General features: G+C 49.4%; 1 protein-coding gene across 1 annotated transcript in view; it reads left to right on the forward strand.

Moving 5' to 3' along the window:
• Positions 1 to 14,507, forward strand: part of SLC25A48 (solute carrier family 25 member 48) — a 40,404-nt gene extending 25,897 nt beyond the window's left edge. Inside the window, exons 5-8 of the mRNA XM_064595587.1 lie at positions 2,227 to 2,484; positions 4,896 to 5,029; positions 12,519 to 12,648; positions 13,588 to 14,507. Coding sequence (XP_064451657.1) covers positions 2,227 to 2,484; positions 4,896 to 5,029; positions 12,519 to 12,641 — 515 coding nt within the window. The 3' untranslated portion in view covers positions 12,642 to 12,648; positions 13,588 to 14,507. The remainder of the gene's footprint in view (positions 1 to 2,226; positions 2,485 to 4,895; positions 5,030 to 12,518; positions 12,649 to 13,587) is intronic.
• Positions 14,508 to 15,120: the final 613 nt, after the last annotated feature.

Raw genomic sequence — 15,120 nt, forward strand, 5'->3', positions numbered from 1 at the left:
TTATCTGGACATGAGCATGGCCCAGGTAAAGTTCAGATGCTGACACAATTATATCTATTCTGTCTCATCCCAGAATTTCCCAGGGTGACCCTGGCAGCATCATAGTGGATTTGGGAAAGGAAGGGGTGTGCAGTGCTATCTCAGTGGGCTTTCAAAGACCATAGGGTCTGATCTTGCTCTGAGCTCAGAGGGCCCTTTGCCCGCAGAAGTGGCCACCGCCCTTACTCCCTTCCTGGGGGGATCTGCTGTGGAAGTGAATGGGACTCAGCCTCCTGCCCACACTGTAGTTGGCTGAATGCACATGGCCGTGATTAGTCTCTTCCCCCTACACAAAAAGAAAATACAGGATTCATTGGTTCAAGCACACTTCCCCAGGCAAATAGAAAGCTCCCCTTCTATCTCACCTTCTTCTGGGATAAGCGAAAGGACAGGTTGCACTTGACTCTCAAACCTTCAGTTTGGACTATGGAATCATGAAGCTGAATCTTTGCTCCTAACCTTTCATCTTAAGAATGGGACTATTTGGGGAACTTGGAAATTCAGCTGTTCGGTAATGAAAGTTACTGCCTCTTTGTCAGCAAAGTGCAAAACCAAAGTGAGATGCCACATACAGGGAATGAAACCCAGGTGGTAAAATAGGTGTGTGTCACAGGCAAGCTTCGTTCTATTTCTTTCCTAGTGATATCACGTTAGTTCTTCAGGAACGGAATGTTGAGAATAAGAGCCCACTATATCTGCACTGGGACTGGGAGGCCTCTCTGGTCATGAGTCAGAGCTGAGCTAAAGGGTCTGTAGCAGGGGAGATGAGCATCAGAGAAGCAGACAGGGGAGCCTGGAGGAAGGATTAAAAGGAAGAGACAGGGCCATTGCTTGCTGGCCAAGGCTGGAGGGACAGAACAGATGGCTCTCCAGCCCATGTATCCTCCTGATTCATGCTGGTCACCTCAGTCTCAGTAATAACCTGTGGATAACTTATTCTCCCCCTACAGCATTTCCAGTACCATGCGGAGCAATTTATAGGTATTATTTTATCTATACTCACCTGTTCTCTTCTTTTTCCTTTAAAATTTTTTCAGCTTTATTAAGATATGATTGACATATAAGTTTAAGGTATACAACTTGATTATTTAATATGCATGTGTATTGTGAAGTGGTTACCAAGGTAAGGTTAGTTAATACATTTGTCATAGCCTATAGTTACTGTGTGTGTGTGTGTGTAGAGAACTTTTAAGATCTACTTTCTTTCTTTTTTTTTTTTTTTTTAAGATTTTGTTTATTTATTTGACAGATAGAGACACAGCGAGAGGGAACACAAGCAGGGGGAGCGGGAGAGGGAGAAGCAGGCTTCCCGCTGAGGAGGGAGCCCGATGCGGGGCTCGATCCCAGGACCCTGGGATCATGACCTGAGCCGAAGGCAGACGCTTCACGACTGAGCCACCCAGGTGCCCCTAAGATCTACTTTCTTAGCAACTTTGTATACAATAAATTATTGGCCTGTTCTCTTATTTTTTTTTAAATAATTTTTTTAAGGATTTTTATTTATTTATTGAGAGAGAGAACGATAGAGAGAGAGCATGAGAGGGAGGAGGGTCAGAGGGAGAAGCAGGTGGGAACCCGATGCAGGACTCGATCCCAGGACTCCAGGATCATGACCCGAGCCGAAGGCAGTCACTTAACCAACTGAGCCACCCAGGCGCCCAAGTTAAGGGACCAAAGGCCAAAAAAGGTGGCCTACCGAGGTCAAAGAGTTTTTAAGTAGAGGGTTCTAGATTTGGAACCAGAGCAGTCCAGGTCCAAACCTCATATGCTTTTTTACCACACTGTGAACAAGTACCCACACATACACATGAACACGGAGTACGTTGAATTTGCAACCTCTGCTTTAGGAAAGAGTTGAGTACAGCTTGCTCATCTTTGATCTTGGACATCGGCAGTCGGTGCTGCTCACAAAGACATAGTGATGGTTGACCAGAAACCATTCAGGCACCTGGTGCTTTCTCCCGGCAGACACTGTCTCCAGTCTGGCTGCACAGCTGGCTGCATGTGTTGGCCTTCGTCTTGGGACTTGAGAATCTTGGTGTGAGCTGCTACGGTCAGCAGTTCTGGTAAAAACCAGCAGGCCATGCGAGTGGAAGTTGTCAGTGGGCCGGGCTGGCTCCAGTGCTGGAGATTGGCCTGTCTTTTGTCCCCTGTGTCCCTTGCCATTTCTCCCCCCTGTCTTTGCAGGCAACTTTGGTTTGAAACCCAGGGCCGTGGCTCTTGGGGTGCAGCCAGTCTACCAGGGAGCTGTGCATTGCATCGCAACCATCGTGCGGACTGAGGGCCTGGCAGGCATGTACCGAGGTGTTGGCGCCATGCTGCTGAGGGATGTCCCGGGCTACTGTCTCTACTTCATCCCCTATGTGTTCCTGAACGACTGGATCACACCCGAGGCCTGCGCAGGCCCCAGCCCCTGGGCCGTGTGGCTGGCTGGCGGCCTGGCAGGTAAGGACCGCCATGCTGACCCCTGTCCCTGGGCTGATGCCTGTAGTGGGATGCCTGGGGAGCCCATCATACCCTTCTCAGCCCAGGGAAGGGCACGATTCATCCAGTCACTCGTCCAGCAGTTCTGTGTTCAGCACCCACTATGTGCCAGACCTGGCCAGACACAGGAAAGCCTGGGTATGGGGAATGGTCTCCCTCTTTTTTGCCTCTCCTTCCCTCTGGACCTGTGGGAGTGGCAAGTCCCTCTTCAGGGTCGTTGGACTTTCAGTCAGAAGATGTATTCTGACCATTTCTTTTGTGTCAGGTATTACTGAGCTTTGAAGAGGAAATCTGTTATTGCGGTTCACCTTTTTTTGAATGTTGACACAGCAAGCCTTTCTAATGTGAGAATGTCATTAACTCTGTAAGGGAGGAGTCAGTCTCCCCATTTTTCAGATGAGAAAACCGAGGTTCAGAGGGATTAAGTGACCGACCCAAGGGCACACAGCTAATGAAGACAGTATAGCAGGGGCTCGCCAGTCAGCAAGATCCCAATTCAAATCCTCATCTACTCATTCGGTGACCATGGACTGGTTACCTACTCTCCCTACTCAGAAATCACACAGCATCCCCACTTCATTTAGGGTAAAAAATCCGTGTTCTTACAGTGGATTTCAGTCCCTTTATGAACCAGCTGCCTGTTACCCTTCTGCACTCCTTTTCTGCTCCCCTCCCTTTGCTTGTTCTGCTCCAGCCACCCAGGTCTCCTTGCTGCACCCTGATCATGCCTGGCTTCTCCTCACCACGGGGCCTTTGTACTTGCTATGCCTGCTGCCTGGATTTAGCAATATGTAGGTCACCAGGGACTGTGACAGGACCCATTTTGGCAAAGAGAAGGGTGTGAACACCCAACTGAAGTGGGATCAGGAGAGAATGGGATGGAAGAAATTGGACAGTCCAAGGACACACGGCATGTCTGGGGTTTGGCTGGGCTGTGATGGGGAAGAGAGGTATGCAGCTGTAGCCAGAGTGGGGTAGGGAAGTCAAGAGAGCATTGCTTTTTAAGAAGGCTGATAACATGGCATGTGTGATGTTGACAGGAAAGATCTTCTGGAGAGAAGAAAATGATCATTCCTCCTCCTCTTCCCCCCCCCCCCCCCATCATCATTAGCTAGGCTCGAAACTCCGCAAGCATATAACGAAGCCCTTGTCTTAGCCACCAAACACCAATGTCCGCCCTCTGCCCCCATGCATCTGAGGCCTGGCCTGTGCCAGATCCTAGTAAGTGATTAATAAGCACTTGCTGGCCGAGAAGACACACGAGGCCCCATTCGTTCTTGATTCTGGTGAGAGCAGGTTTGAGTGGCCTGGTAGGCAGACCACGTTTTATAAAACCCTGGCCCGTGGGCTGAGGAACAGGCGAGTATGCCAGGGCAGCACCTGGACAGTCTCCAGGGGAAGCAGCCCCATTATCCCGGCAGGGGGCAAGAGGGAAGGGAGGTGCAGAGGATTCCCAGAGGATCATGGGCAGGAGCCCACGGGGGCTGGAGGCTGGGATGGGCAGAGGGTCCAGGACAGACTAAGGCCTCATTTGGGAGTCTCTGGGCAGCAATCAGTAAACCTTGCAAACCAGCTGCCTTGGACTTTGGCCTCAGTTTGTTTTTCTCTTCCTGTCTAAGGATGTGCCAATTTTAGTGTTTCTACAGTAACCTGGCATTGTTTTCCGAGAGTCCTTTAAAGTCATCAAAGCGCTCAAACTAGGGCACCTGAGCTTCTCCAATGAAGATGACCTAGTGTTACATCGTCCCAAGGCTTCAATTTCAGATGTCTGGAAAAGGGGCAAGATTTGTAAAGACCTTCCTGCTCTTTTCAGGCCTTAGTTGGCCCTCCGTTGGCGAGTAGCCGTCTGCAAGTGTTCGCTTAGCTTCTCTGTATTCAGAGTCCCTTCTGTCTCTGGGGAGCTGCAAGCCTTCTGCCCCAGCCTTCACTCTGGGCTCTCGCCCCTGGTGCCCTGGAAAGGCACTGTGAAGTATTGGTGGGGCCTTTTCCTGTGTCTCCAGTAAAAGCTGCTAATAAAGGTGTCCACTGACAAAGCGCTGGCTGTGGGCCTGTCACTGTGCTAAATGCTTCACGTGCATCCATTTATTTGGCCTAACAGGAACCCAATGAAGGTAGGTACTGTTGCCCCATTTTACAGATGGCAGACTCAAGGCCTAGAGGAGGAGACTTCTACAAAGTTCCACAGTGAGTGGAAGTTCAGGGATGGCCTGAAGTGGAAGTTCAGGGATGGCCTTCACAGGTCCTGCCTGAGCTCTGCCCGCTTCCCCCAGCAGCTTGTTAAGCCTGTCAGTGGTAGAGAGGGGCAGGGAGCCACGTCCCCTCCAGACCCCAACCAGCCAGTCCCTGACACCTGTTTGTCTCTCTCTTTACAGGAGCAATTTCTTGGGGGACAGCGACTCCTATGGATGTCGTGAAAAGTCGACTCCAAGCTGATGGGGTTTATTTAAACAAATACAAAGGCATCCTGGATTGTATCTCCCAGAGTTACCGGAAGGAAGGTCTTAAAGTAAGCCCCACCGCAGTGATGTGGGGTCGGTGTCAGTCCCTGGAAGGTGGGCCAGACATTTGGGGGGATGTGAGATTACAGAGGGGAATCAGGAAACCGAAGTACTGGAGGTTACCATATCAAGCCCTACTTCGATCCTTGTCTCGTCTAGTCCATGCCCCAGGCTGGTGGAGGAGACAGGCTCAGAGAGGACTGGTAACCTACCTGAGGTCACACAGCTGGTGCATGGCAGAGCTAGGACCTGGGCCCGCATCTGTGTGTCACCAAAGCTTACCTTCTCATCAGGAAAGGCTGGGGGCACAGCTTCCTCACTCACTGCTCAGTGCCTCGCCCTCCTCCAAGTAGGGGGTCCCAGAGCCACATCAGTCATCGCATCTCACAACATCCAGTCCCCCGCTCTGTCTTCTGTTCCCTCACCCCACTCGAGTCCACACCCCGTCACCTCTGGTTTTGGCTATGAGGCAGCCTGCAACCTGGCCTTGTCTACCTTCTCTTTCCTCCTCCCTGCACCCAAAGGGCTCGTCTAAATCCAAGCCCCTTCCTGTCTCTGAACTGTCCTAGGATGACGAACAGCATTCCAAGTTTGGCATCCAAGGCTATAAACAAAATCATCCCTGTCTGTGTTGCCTCCCGTGACACCCCCTAGTACCCTTCAGAGAAACCATCATGCATGTTCTGCCTCCTTGGGCCCCCAGCTTTCGTGGCTTGCCCCTTCAAGTCAGCAGGCTTGAGTTAAAGCCAGCCTGGCTACTCATGAGCTGGGTGGGGGAAATCCAGGCAACTTGTTTCCCCTCTGGGCCTCAATTTCTCCAAGGATAATCATCCTCACCATGAACAATAGGGATATTTGTTAGTGGGATTAAATTAGGCATATAAAAAGTGCTTAGCTTCATGCATAACACACAGAGTATATTTACAAAGAGCTGCTTGTCATTGGCTTTAGTATTAGTATTAGTAGTTTTACTAGTGTCAATCTTACTACTGAACACTGGACCTTTCCTCACATGGCTGCCTCATCCCCCACCCTCCCTGCTCCAGTGCATCCAAACTCACAAACTCTCTCTCTCTCTCTCTCTCTCTCTCTCTCTCACACACACACACACACGTATTTACTGGCCAAGTCCTTGTTCTCCAAGTGCTCCCAGACTGCAGCTGAGAGGGGCTGGAGCCAGTTCATAGGCTCTCTGCCTAGTACCTGATACACAGGAGGGCAGGACTTTTGGGTCCCTTAGCATGTGGTGCTGGATCCCACAACTCCCACAGAGGCACCTGTATGGGTGGATGGATGCCCAACTTTTGTTGTTGAGGTGGGGACAAGATAGGGACATTTTGTACTTCCACGGTGCTGGTGTCACTCTCTTCGTGTCTTAACCTTTATTGAGGTTTTTATTTCTTCATACAGATTCAAGTGCTGTTTCATTTCACCCTCCAGAGCTCCTTTGAACATTTCTTGCAGGGTAGATCAAGTGGCAGTGAACTCCCTCAGCTTTTGTTTATCTGGGAACGTCTTCATTTCTCCCTCAGTCTTGAAGGATAGTTTTCCTGGATACGGGATTCTTGACTGACCATTTTTTCTTTAACACTTTGAGTATGTTGGCCTATTGACTTCTGGTCTCTAAAGTGTCTGATAAGTAATCTGCTGTTAGACTTACTGAGGATCCTTTGTATGTAATGTGTTCCTTCTATCTTGCTGCTTTCAAAAGTTTGATTGTAATGTGTCTTGTGTAGGTCTTTTTGAGTTTATTTTACTTGGAGTCATTAAGCTTCTTTGATGTTTATAGTCAGGTCTTTCACCAAATTTAGGAAGTCTTTGACCATTATTACTCCAAATATTCTCTGCCCCATCTCTCTTCTCCTTTGGGACTCCCACGATGCATATATTGATTTGCTTGATAGTTTCCCACAGATCCCTTAGGCTTGTTTCTTTTTCTCAACCGCAATAATTTCCATTGTCTTATTCTTTTTTTTTTTTTTAAGGTTTTATTTATTTATTTGACAGAGAGAGCGAGAGCAGAAACACAAGCAGGGGGAGTGGGAGAGGGAGAAGCAGGCTTCCCGCCGAGCAGGGAGCCCGATGCGGGGCTCGATCCCAGGACCCTGGGATCATGACCTGAGCTGAAGGCAGACGCTTAACGACTGAGCCACCCAGGCACTCTCCATTGTCTTATTCTTTTTTTTTTTTTTTTAAGATTTTATTTATTTATTTTGAGAGAGAGAGAATGAGAGAGAACACATGAGAGGGGATAGGGTCAGAGAGCAAAGCAGACTCCCTGCCAAGCAGGGAGCCCAATGCGGGACTCGATCCCGGGACTCCAGGATCATGACCTGAGCCGAAGGCAGTCGCTTAACCAACTGAGCCACCCAGGCGCCCTCCATTGTCTTATTCTTAAGTTTGCTCTTTTTTTTTTTTTTCCCTGCCTGTTCAAATATACCTTTGAATTCTTGTAGTGAATATTTCACTCGAGTTATTGTACTTTTCAGTGGCAGAATTTTTGTTCGGTTTCTTTTTGGATTTTCTATTTCATATTCATGTTTTCATTTTGTTCATGTATCATTTTCTTGACTTTCTCCATATCTTCCTTTAGTTCTTCAAGCATCTTTAAGACAGTTCTAATGTCTTTGTTAGGTAGATCTGCTATCAGGTCTTTTTCAGGGATAGTTTCTCTTGATTTATTTTTTCTTTGAATGGACCATACTTTCTTGTTTCTTTTTATGCTTTGTTATTTTTTATTGAAAATTAGACTTTTAAATTGAATTATGTGGTAACTCTGGAAATCAGATTTCTCCCCTCCTTCCCCAGTGTCTAGTGTCTTTTGTTACTGTTTATTGCTTCACTTTTTTGATTGTTGTAGGCTGTCTCTATGCCAAAGATCAGCCTGAAGTGTAAACTTAAGGTCTTCTCAGGTCTTTTCTGAGCCTTTCTCTGCACATGCATGGTTACTTTCCAACTTTCCCCATACATGCAGTTGCTTTTGAATGTCCTAGTCTTTAACATCTAGCTCCCAAGACGGGAAAAAGAGAAAAAGAGAGAAATGAAGGGGGAAAGGGGCATTGGCCAGAGGAGGAAGGACTTGTGGGGTAGAGGAAGAAGCAGAGCCTAACTTCCTCTTTGCACCTCTGTGATCAGAAACAGCAATCAGTGATCAAAACACAGATCTCCAGTATTTGCAAGACAGGGTCCTCATTGCCAACTCTGGCTTCCACAAGCTGTGTGTGCAGGTTGCTCCCAGAGCGTCTGTGCACCTACCTGCCTGCCACAGGTCTGGGGGTGGAGGATGGGTAGCTGCTACCTTGCTAAGAGCTAAAACGGATTGAAATTAACCAGATTTACTGTCCAAACCTTCTCCTTGAAGTTGTAAGCATTCAATAAACCCCAGAATTCCAAAATGGTTACATCAGACAGATTCCGTCAGCACAGTTTTTATCTAGGTAAGGAAACAGATTGCTGGCATTTCCCATTCTGCCACATTTCTAGAATCCTCACCTCACTTGTCTTTTTTATTGTTTTAGCAGAAGCACTGTGATTCAACCAACAAGCACAGAGGGACACATAAGAAAGATTCAAAAAAGATGCTGTTTTATTTGAGATATTCTTGTCTACTATTAATTAAAATACTAATGTGTCGAGTTATTCAAATTAATGTCAAAATATTAATGTGTCCTAATTCTATAAAGTCTATAGAGGCTAAATATTTTGCTGATATTATTTCCTCCAAAAATTACTGTGCTCTGTTAAAAACAAAGTCTTGGAAGGCAACTGAAGTCAGAGGATTGATTTTTTAATCTCAGTAGCGTTGGTCCATAGTTTATATTCAGAGACAGGTTTTATTTTTTATTTTATTTTTTATTTATTTATTTTTTAAAGATTTTATTTATTTATTTGAGAGAGAATGAGAGACAGAGAGCATGAGAGGGAGGAGGGTCAGAGGGAGAAGCAGACTCCCCGCCAAGCAGGGAGCCCGATGTGGGACTCGATCCAGGGACTCCAGGATCATGACCTGAGCTGAAGGCAGTCGCTTAACCAACTGAGCCACCCAGGCGCCCCAGAGACAGGTTTTAAATAATGGCAGCAGTATTCAGCTTGGATTAACCACTCACTCACTGAAAGTCATTTTTAATTTTTTTATTAGTTGGTTTTAAAAATAGATAATACATGAACATAGGAAGTTTCAAAAGATATAAGAGGATATACTGTCTAATTGTCCCTCCTTGGTCTTCAGTCTTCTCTCAAAGGCAATCACTGTTGTGAGTTTCTTATAACATATTCCAAAAATATTCACGGACTGTGCTGTATGTTTGTATATGTGTTTGCACGTAAACATAAACGACAGCATGAAGAAAACATCCCACATAGCCCTGGACAGCTGGCTTGTCTCATAGCCCTTCCCAGCAGCAGGAGGAATGGGTTTTCTGGGGGCCCAGTGGATGGCTCCCGTCCCAGCTGACTGTGCGGCCGGCTCTGTGGAGCATCATTCCCAAACAGTTTGTACTGTGGCTCATTGAGGCAGGGTAAGCCCACCTGTCCCCGCTGCACTATGGACGGAGAACTCAGTGGGAATGAAGACTTGGGAAAGAGTAGAATAATGGTGATGGTACCCAAGTTTGGCAGTTCCTTGTAACCCGCTTAATGATTACTGAGAAAGCAGCCTTTTTGATAAAGGGAATTAGAAGTCTAGGACTTTGGGGGCATCCCCGAATCCAAAAAGAAGTCCATTCTCTCCCTGCTGTGAGTCCGTTCTCTGCCTGCTGTGACATTCGTCATGGGCCACTTGGGCCATTGCTCACACTGGGAGGGTTACTGTCTGAGATGAGGAGGCCAGAGGAGGGACTTGGTATCCTTCAGCTGCATGGAGGTGGCTGTTGGGAGGGGGTTTGTGACAGTGGCTTGAGATTGAATGACAGTAAGGAGAGGTGGAGAGGAACATTTGTAGGAAGAGCCGTTTCCTGAGGCAGCAGAGTTGGTTGCCCTTTGGTTCTGCCATCTGGGGACTGGAGCCACCCCTCCACTCCCGGAATCCCCCACTACCACTAACACCAGCAGGACTCTTTCAGCTCAGAGACTGTTTCCTTTTCACAACAAGGAATTTGTTCATTCCATCCATCCATTCATCCATCCACTGATTCATTTAGTAAGACTTACAAAGGGCCCACTGGGCCAAGAAAAGCATTAGATGCTGGGGGTTCTGAAGTGTAGATGTTGGGGATTCAGAGGTGTAGATGCTGGGGGTTCTAAGGTAAACCACACACAGCCCTGCTCTCACTGCCCTGAGGTTATTAATGGGGGTACAGACAAATGATGGGTGGGTAGAGACAGTGTGAGAAGTGCTGTGATGGCAGAAATCCTGAGTGCACAGAAGACAGCGAGTCACAGTCCAGCTTAGGGTGGCCCTGGGAAGACTGCTGGAGAGTGCAGCCAGGCCGGGGAACATTCCAGCCGATGGAATAGAAGAGACCCAGTGGTGGAAGAGAGCTGGCTCCCTGGAGGAACGACAGGTTGTTAACGTGCCCAGAATGTCAGGTGTAAGAGGCTGCCCAGAGAAAGTGCAGGGCCCGAGCAAAAGTGTCTTGGCAGACCAGGGAAGGGTGTAGACTTCCCTGGGCAGTGGGGAGCCATCGAGGCTTCATGAGGAGAGACTAGGTCTGGTGGTTTTGTGTTCCAAAAGCTCAGGGTAAGAGCCAGCAGGTCTGCACTTTGCCATCTTTGGACCTCACAGCAGATCAGGCCAGGGCTGCTGGAGGGAGGTCATGTCTGTATGTCTGGAGTGTTCCATGGTTCCCGCAGGGCCCAGCACTGTGGGAGAGGCGGCCCACACTCCAAGCTGGGCCCTGCCTGGCGTGACCTCATAGAGCAGAGCCAAGCCCAGGCCCGCAGGGGAGTGTTTATGGGCACCCAGTGTGGAATTTTCCTTTTGGAGCTTGGGCCAGTTCCTTGCTGTTATTCAGTCACTCTGGGTGAGCCTGGGGAATTCCAGAAAGGTTAGACATTAGATGTTACAAATGTCCTGCTTGCCCCTTGCCTGAGTCACTCCAGGGTTTGGCTGAACCTCTTGCTCCCCTCTGGGGTCCTTGTCCATCAGCTCCCTTCCCTGTAAGGGGTAAGGCTTCCCCCAAACCCACAGAGGCCATTCTCCCCCCACCACAACCAGGCTGTGTCTTGCCGGCTGCCATGGAGTTCTAAGGTGCAGGTGCCCCTCCTGAAGACCCCGTGACATCCTGGCCGACGACAGTGGCCTCTTCCTACCCTGACACCACAGTGCCTCACAACCAAGGAAACTGGGGAAATGTAAAAGGGCTGGATTTCTACTTCCTCAAAATTATACTACCGGTTCTATTTATTACACTTAGTAAATATACAGGAGTCGGCAAACAGGTGTACGTCGTATTCCTGACAGTTCTTGGGTCGTTTATGCTTGGGTAGGGTTTCCTTTAGACGTGTTGTCTCTTCCCAGGGAAGACATGTGAGGACAGGTCCCTCCTCCCCCAAAGCCCTGATCTGTTCTCATCACATTCTAGATTGTATTGTAATTATCCCCACATGGGGCTTATCTCCTCCGAGTAGGTTTTGAACTGGGCAAGGGCTGGAACCACATTACACTGACCAGTTTCTACCCAGCACTAGGCAGGACGACTCAAGGAGGAAGTGAAGCATCTTATCATATGCCCTAGTGATGGGAGGGATAGAAGACAAATACAGGGTTCTCGTATGAATGGCTGAGTTAAGCAGCTCATTGATACAGGCCAGTCCCCTCGGCACTCATACTAATGACCGAAGGTTGAGTGTCACTTGGCGTAAGGATGGCTCCTGCTAACAATGAGGGTGATGGGACCGTCAGCAGTTCATGAACGCTGGCTGCATGGCAGGCCCGGTGTAAGAGCTTTGAAAGCATCATCTCGTTTCCTTCAGCAGTCACATCAGCTCAATAGTATTGTTACCCCATTTTGCAGTTGGGAAGTTGAGTTTCAGAGACTTTGCCACTTGCCCAAGTAACACAGCTATCGAATGCCAAAGCTGTGTCTCCACTTCATGCCTAAAAGTATGGCCTGAGTTCTTCCCCGCTCTGCCCCTTGGGGGACATCCTATGAAGCACCTGGTTGCTCTGTCCGCCATTGCAGAGTGAGTGCAGTGGAGAGCTCGGACGGCCAGGTTCCAGAGAATCTTGTGTGTGCGTGCATGTGCGTGTGGGTACGTACATGAGAAAGAGCTGCAATTAAGCAAGTGTATGTGGGTGTTCATGGTCAACAGTTTGCCCCCAGTATTTAGTGTATGTGCACCAGGCCTGGGAGGAAAAGCCCAGTCCCAGGGAATGTGGGTCGAGGCAGGGGCATGACTGCGGCATCCGGGGTGGTTTAGGCTTGCAAGGGTCCTTTGGGCTCTATAGAGTCCAGCCTGGGACAAGTGGCCAACATCCCCAGTCCGTCCTCTGCGCCTCCGTGGTGGCGCTGCGGAGGGTCTGGGTCAGTCCTCTGATAACGCTGCCTCCTGTCACAGGTGTTTTTCAGAGGCATCATGGTGAACACTCTGCGCGGCTTCCCCATGAGCGCCGCCATGTTCCTTGGGTATGAGCTCTCGCTGCAGGTGCTCCGTGGGGACCACACCGTGACCAGCCCCTGAGCGTCAGGTCAGTGTGCTTCCTTCCCAGCCCACTGCACCTCCCTGGGGCTTGACACCCTCTTCTTTGCCATGGACACGTCGTGACTTTCTGAAACGTCCCTGTCATTCATTTCCTATCTAATCTGTGTCACTTCTGGGGCGACAGTAGCCACCCCTCTTGTCATCAGAAGGCCCTTCTGAAATGCCCACCCGTGACTGGTGGTGAGCCGGGTACTCAGGAACTGAGATCGGCACAGAATATGCCTGTAGATAGTGAGCTTACCGATCTGTTTTCCCACCCAGCAGCTTCAACAGCCCTTGGAGAGAAGTGTATTTCACTTTACTCTACAAATTCAGTGGCTGAGGCCCAGAAATGAGGACTTAAAGCACACTGCCCACCCTCTGTTACAGGGCACCATCTCCCCACCTCCCTAGTGGACTCAGAGCATGAGTCTGAGGGCCATCAATGGGCTCTCAAAGCCCTGAAGGGACAGCCTTTGCCCTCGTTCCCTGCCTCCCATATCCTTTCTCGGTCCCTCTCTCATTGCAAAAGATCACTGCGGTCCCAGCGTTCTAAGAAAAGCAATCTGAGCAAGTGACTCCCTTAGTTAAATGCCCTCAGTGATTCCCCATTGCCCTTTAGGTAAAGCTTTAGTCATCAACCCCAACATCACCAGCATCCTGAAAATAACATTCTCGCTCTTGCCTCTGGATCTTCGCACATGCTGTCCCTGCCTGACACCATCTTTTAACCGCCCCCCCTCCTCCCCCCGCTTGTCCTTGGCTTCACCAACTCCTCTTTGTCATCCAGGCTTTAGTCTAGAAGTCTCTTCCTCCAGGAAGCCTGCCCTTATGCCTCAGCCAAGATGAGCTGTGCCTGCTGTAGGCTCTCCCCCACAGCCCCTGCTCAGCCCCTACCACATCCCCTTTGCATCATAACTGCCTGATGACTTTCCTCACTCCCCAGCTGGCGTGAAGGTCCCGGGAGAGCTACGACTGTTTCTTCACTTCTTTATCACTGGTGCCTCACACGGAGATGGCCACTCAGAAACATTGTTGAGAAGATGGACGATCAGCTTCCAGTATCCTCTCAGCTCCTTCTCTTCTTTCCCCCACTGTTTCTCCTTCTCTGGCTCCACACTGGTAACCTGCAGAGCTGAGAAGATCAAGGGGGATGAGTCACTGAATTTTTTAGGTAAAAAGAAACCATTTCGCTTCAGTCTTGGTGACTGCAAATTCTCTCAAGAAGGATGGTCGGGCGCCTGGGTGGCTCAGATGGTTAAGCGTCTGCCTTCGGCCCAGGTCATGATCTCGGGGTCCTGGGATCGAGTCCCGCATCGGGCTCCCTGCTCCTTGGGAGCCTGCTTCTCCCTCTGCCTCTCTCTCTCTCTCTCTCTCATGAATAAATAAATAAAATCTTTAAAAAAAAAAAAAAAAGAAGGATGGTCTTCGTCAGAAAGGTCTAGCAAACCGCCCTGCTGCCTCCCCTGGGGCAGCAGGGGCCTGCTGGCATGTGTGGATGGGGCCAGACCCTAGACCCCGGGAAGGGCGTGATGGATCAGGCTGACAAGACTGAGCCCAGGGCAAACCCTGGAACGCCGGCTTTTACGTCAAATACTGCAGCTCTTCACTAAAGCACCCACCTTCACGGCTCGCCTGGCTCTTGGCCCTCTCTTACAAAAGGGAAACAGGAGTAACACATTTTGCATACTTAAACATCTTGAGTGAAGCACAACTGTCCTTGGGTTTTGTCCGGGGCAAGGCAGAGGAATGGTCTGGTTCTCAAAGCTGTGCTCAGATACCAGCCACTCCCCCCTGTAACCAGATGAAAGTGGCTTTCCAGAAAATCCTGTAATAAAATCAGTGCCTCTTTACTGTGGGGAAAAAAACCGAACATATAAATAAACAGAACAAAATACAATACCTGTTTTATGCAGTATCTTATTACTCATTCTTCCCATTTAAGAGTTCAGGAGCATCTGTCTATGTGATTAAATACTCAGCAGCAAGGTGGCTGGAGGGCCAAGCAAGGCCTGGCGGCACCCGGAGTGGCTGGATGCTTGCCTGAGATGTCGCACCAGCCACTTGTCACCAGCCTGCCGATTGGCTACTTCGGGAGGAAGGAAGAAGTTTCTAGCAAGCCAAATTCTGATGGTCCTGGATTGGGCCATTCAGAGCAGTGAGCACCCCAGTCGGAAGCTCCCCTTTCTGAAAGTCCTCTCACGGGCCATGAGGCACAGATGGGTGCTGGCCTTGGCTCTGCAGGCGTGGGCCTGGAGGCTGTGGCTCTCCGGTGGAAGAGGAGGGTCCCCGGTGACTTTTCTGGAGCCTCATCCTGCACAAGTCTCATGCAAGGAGTTACAACTTCCGAGGCCCTTTATCAAGTCCTGGATTTGGATTTACCAAGTAGCTCTGAGTTCATGGGCAGGTCATGCTCTAGGCGGCAGGAGCACCCAGTCTCTGAAGACGTGGACACCTGTGCCTCCCTTGGGAGTCCAGA

The sequence above is a fragment of the Mirounga angustirostris genome, unplaced genomic scaffold (assembly GCF_029215605.1).
Source record: "Mirounga angustirostris isolate CCGP_5_RB_7025 unplaced genomic scaffold, mMirAng1.0.hap1 SCAF_7, whole genome shotgun sequence".
Classification (NCBI taxonomy): domain Eukaryota; kingdom Metazoa; phylum Chordata; class Mammalia; order Carnivora; family Phocidae; genus Mirounga; species Mirounga angustirostris.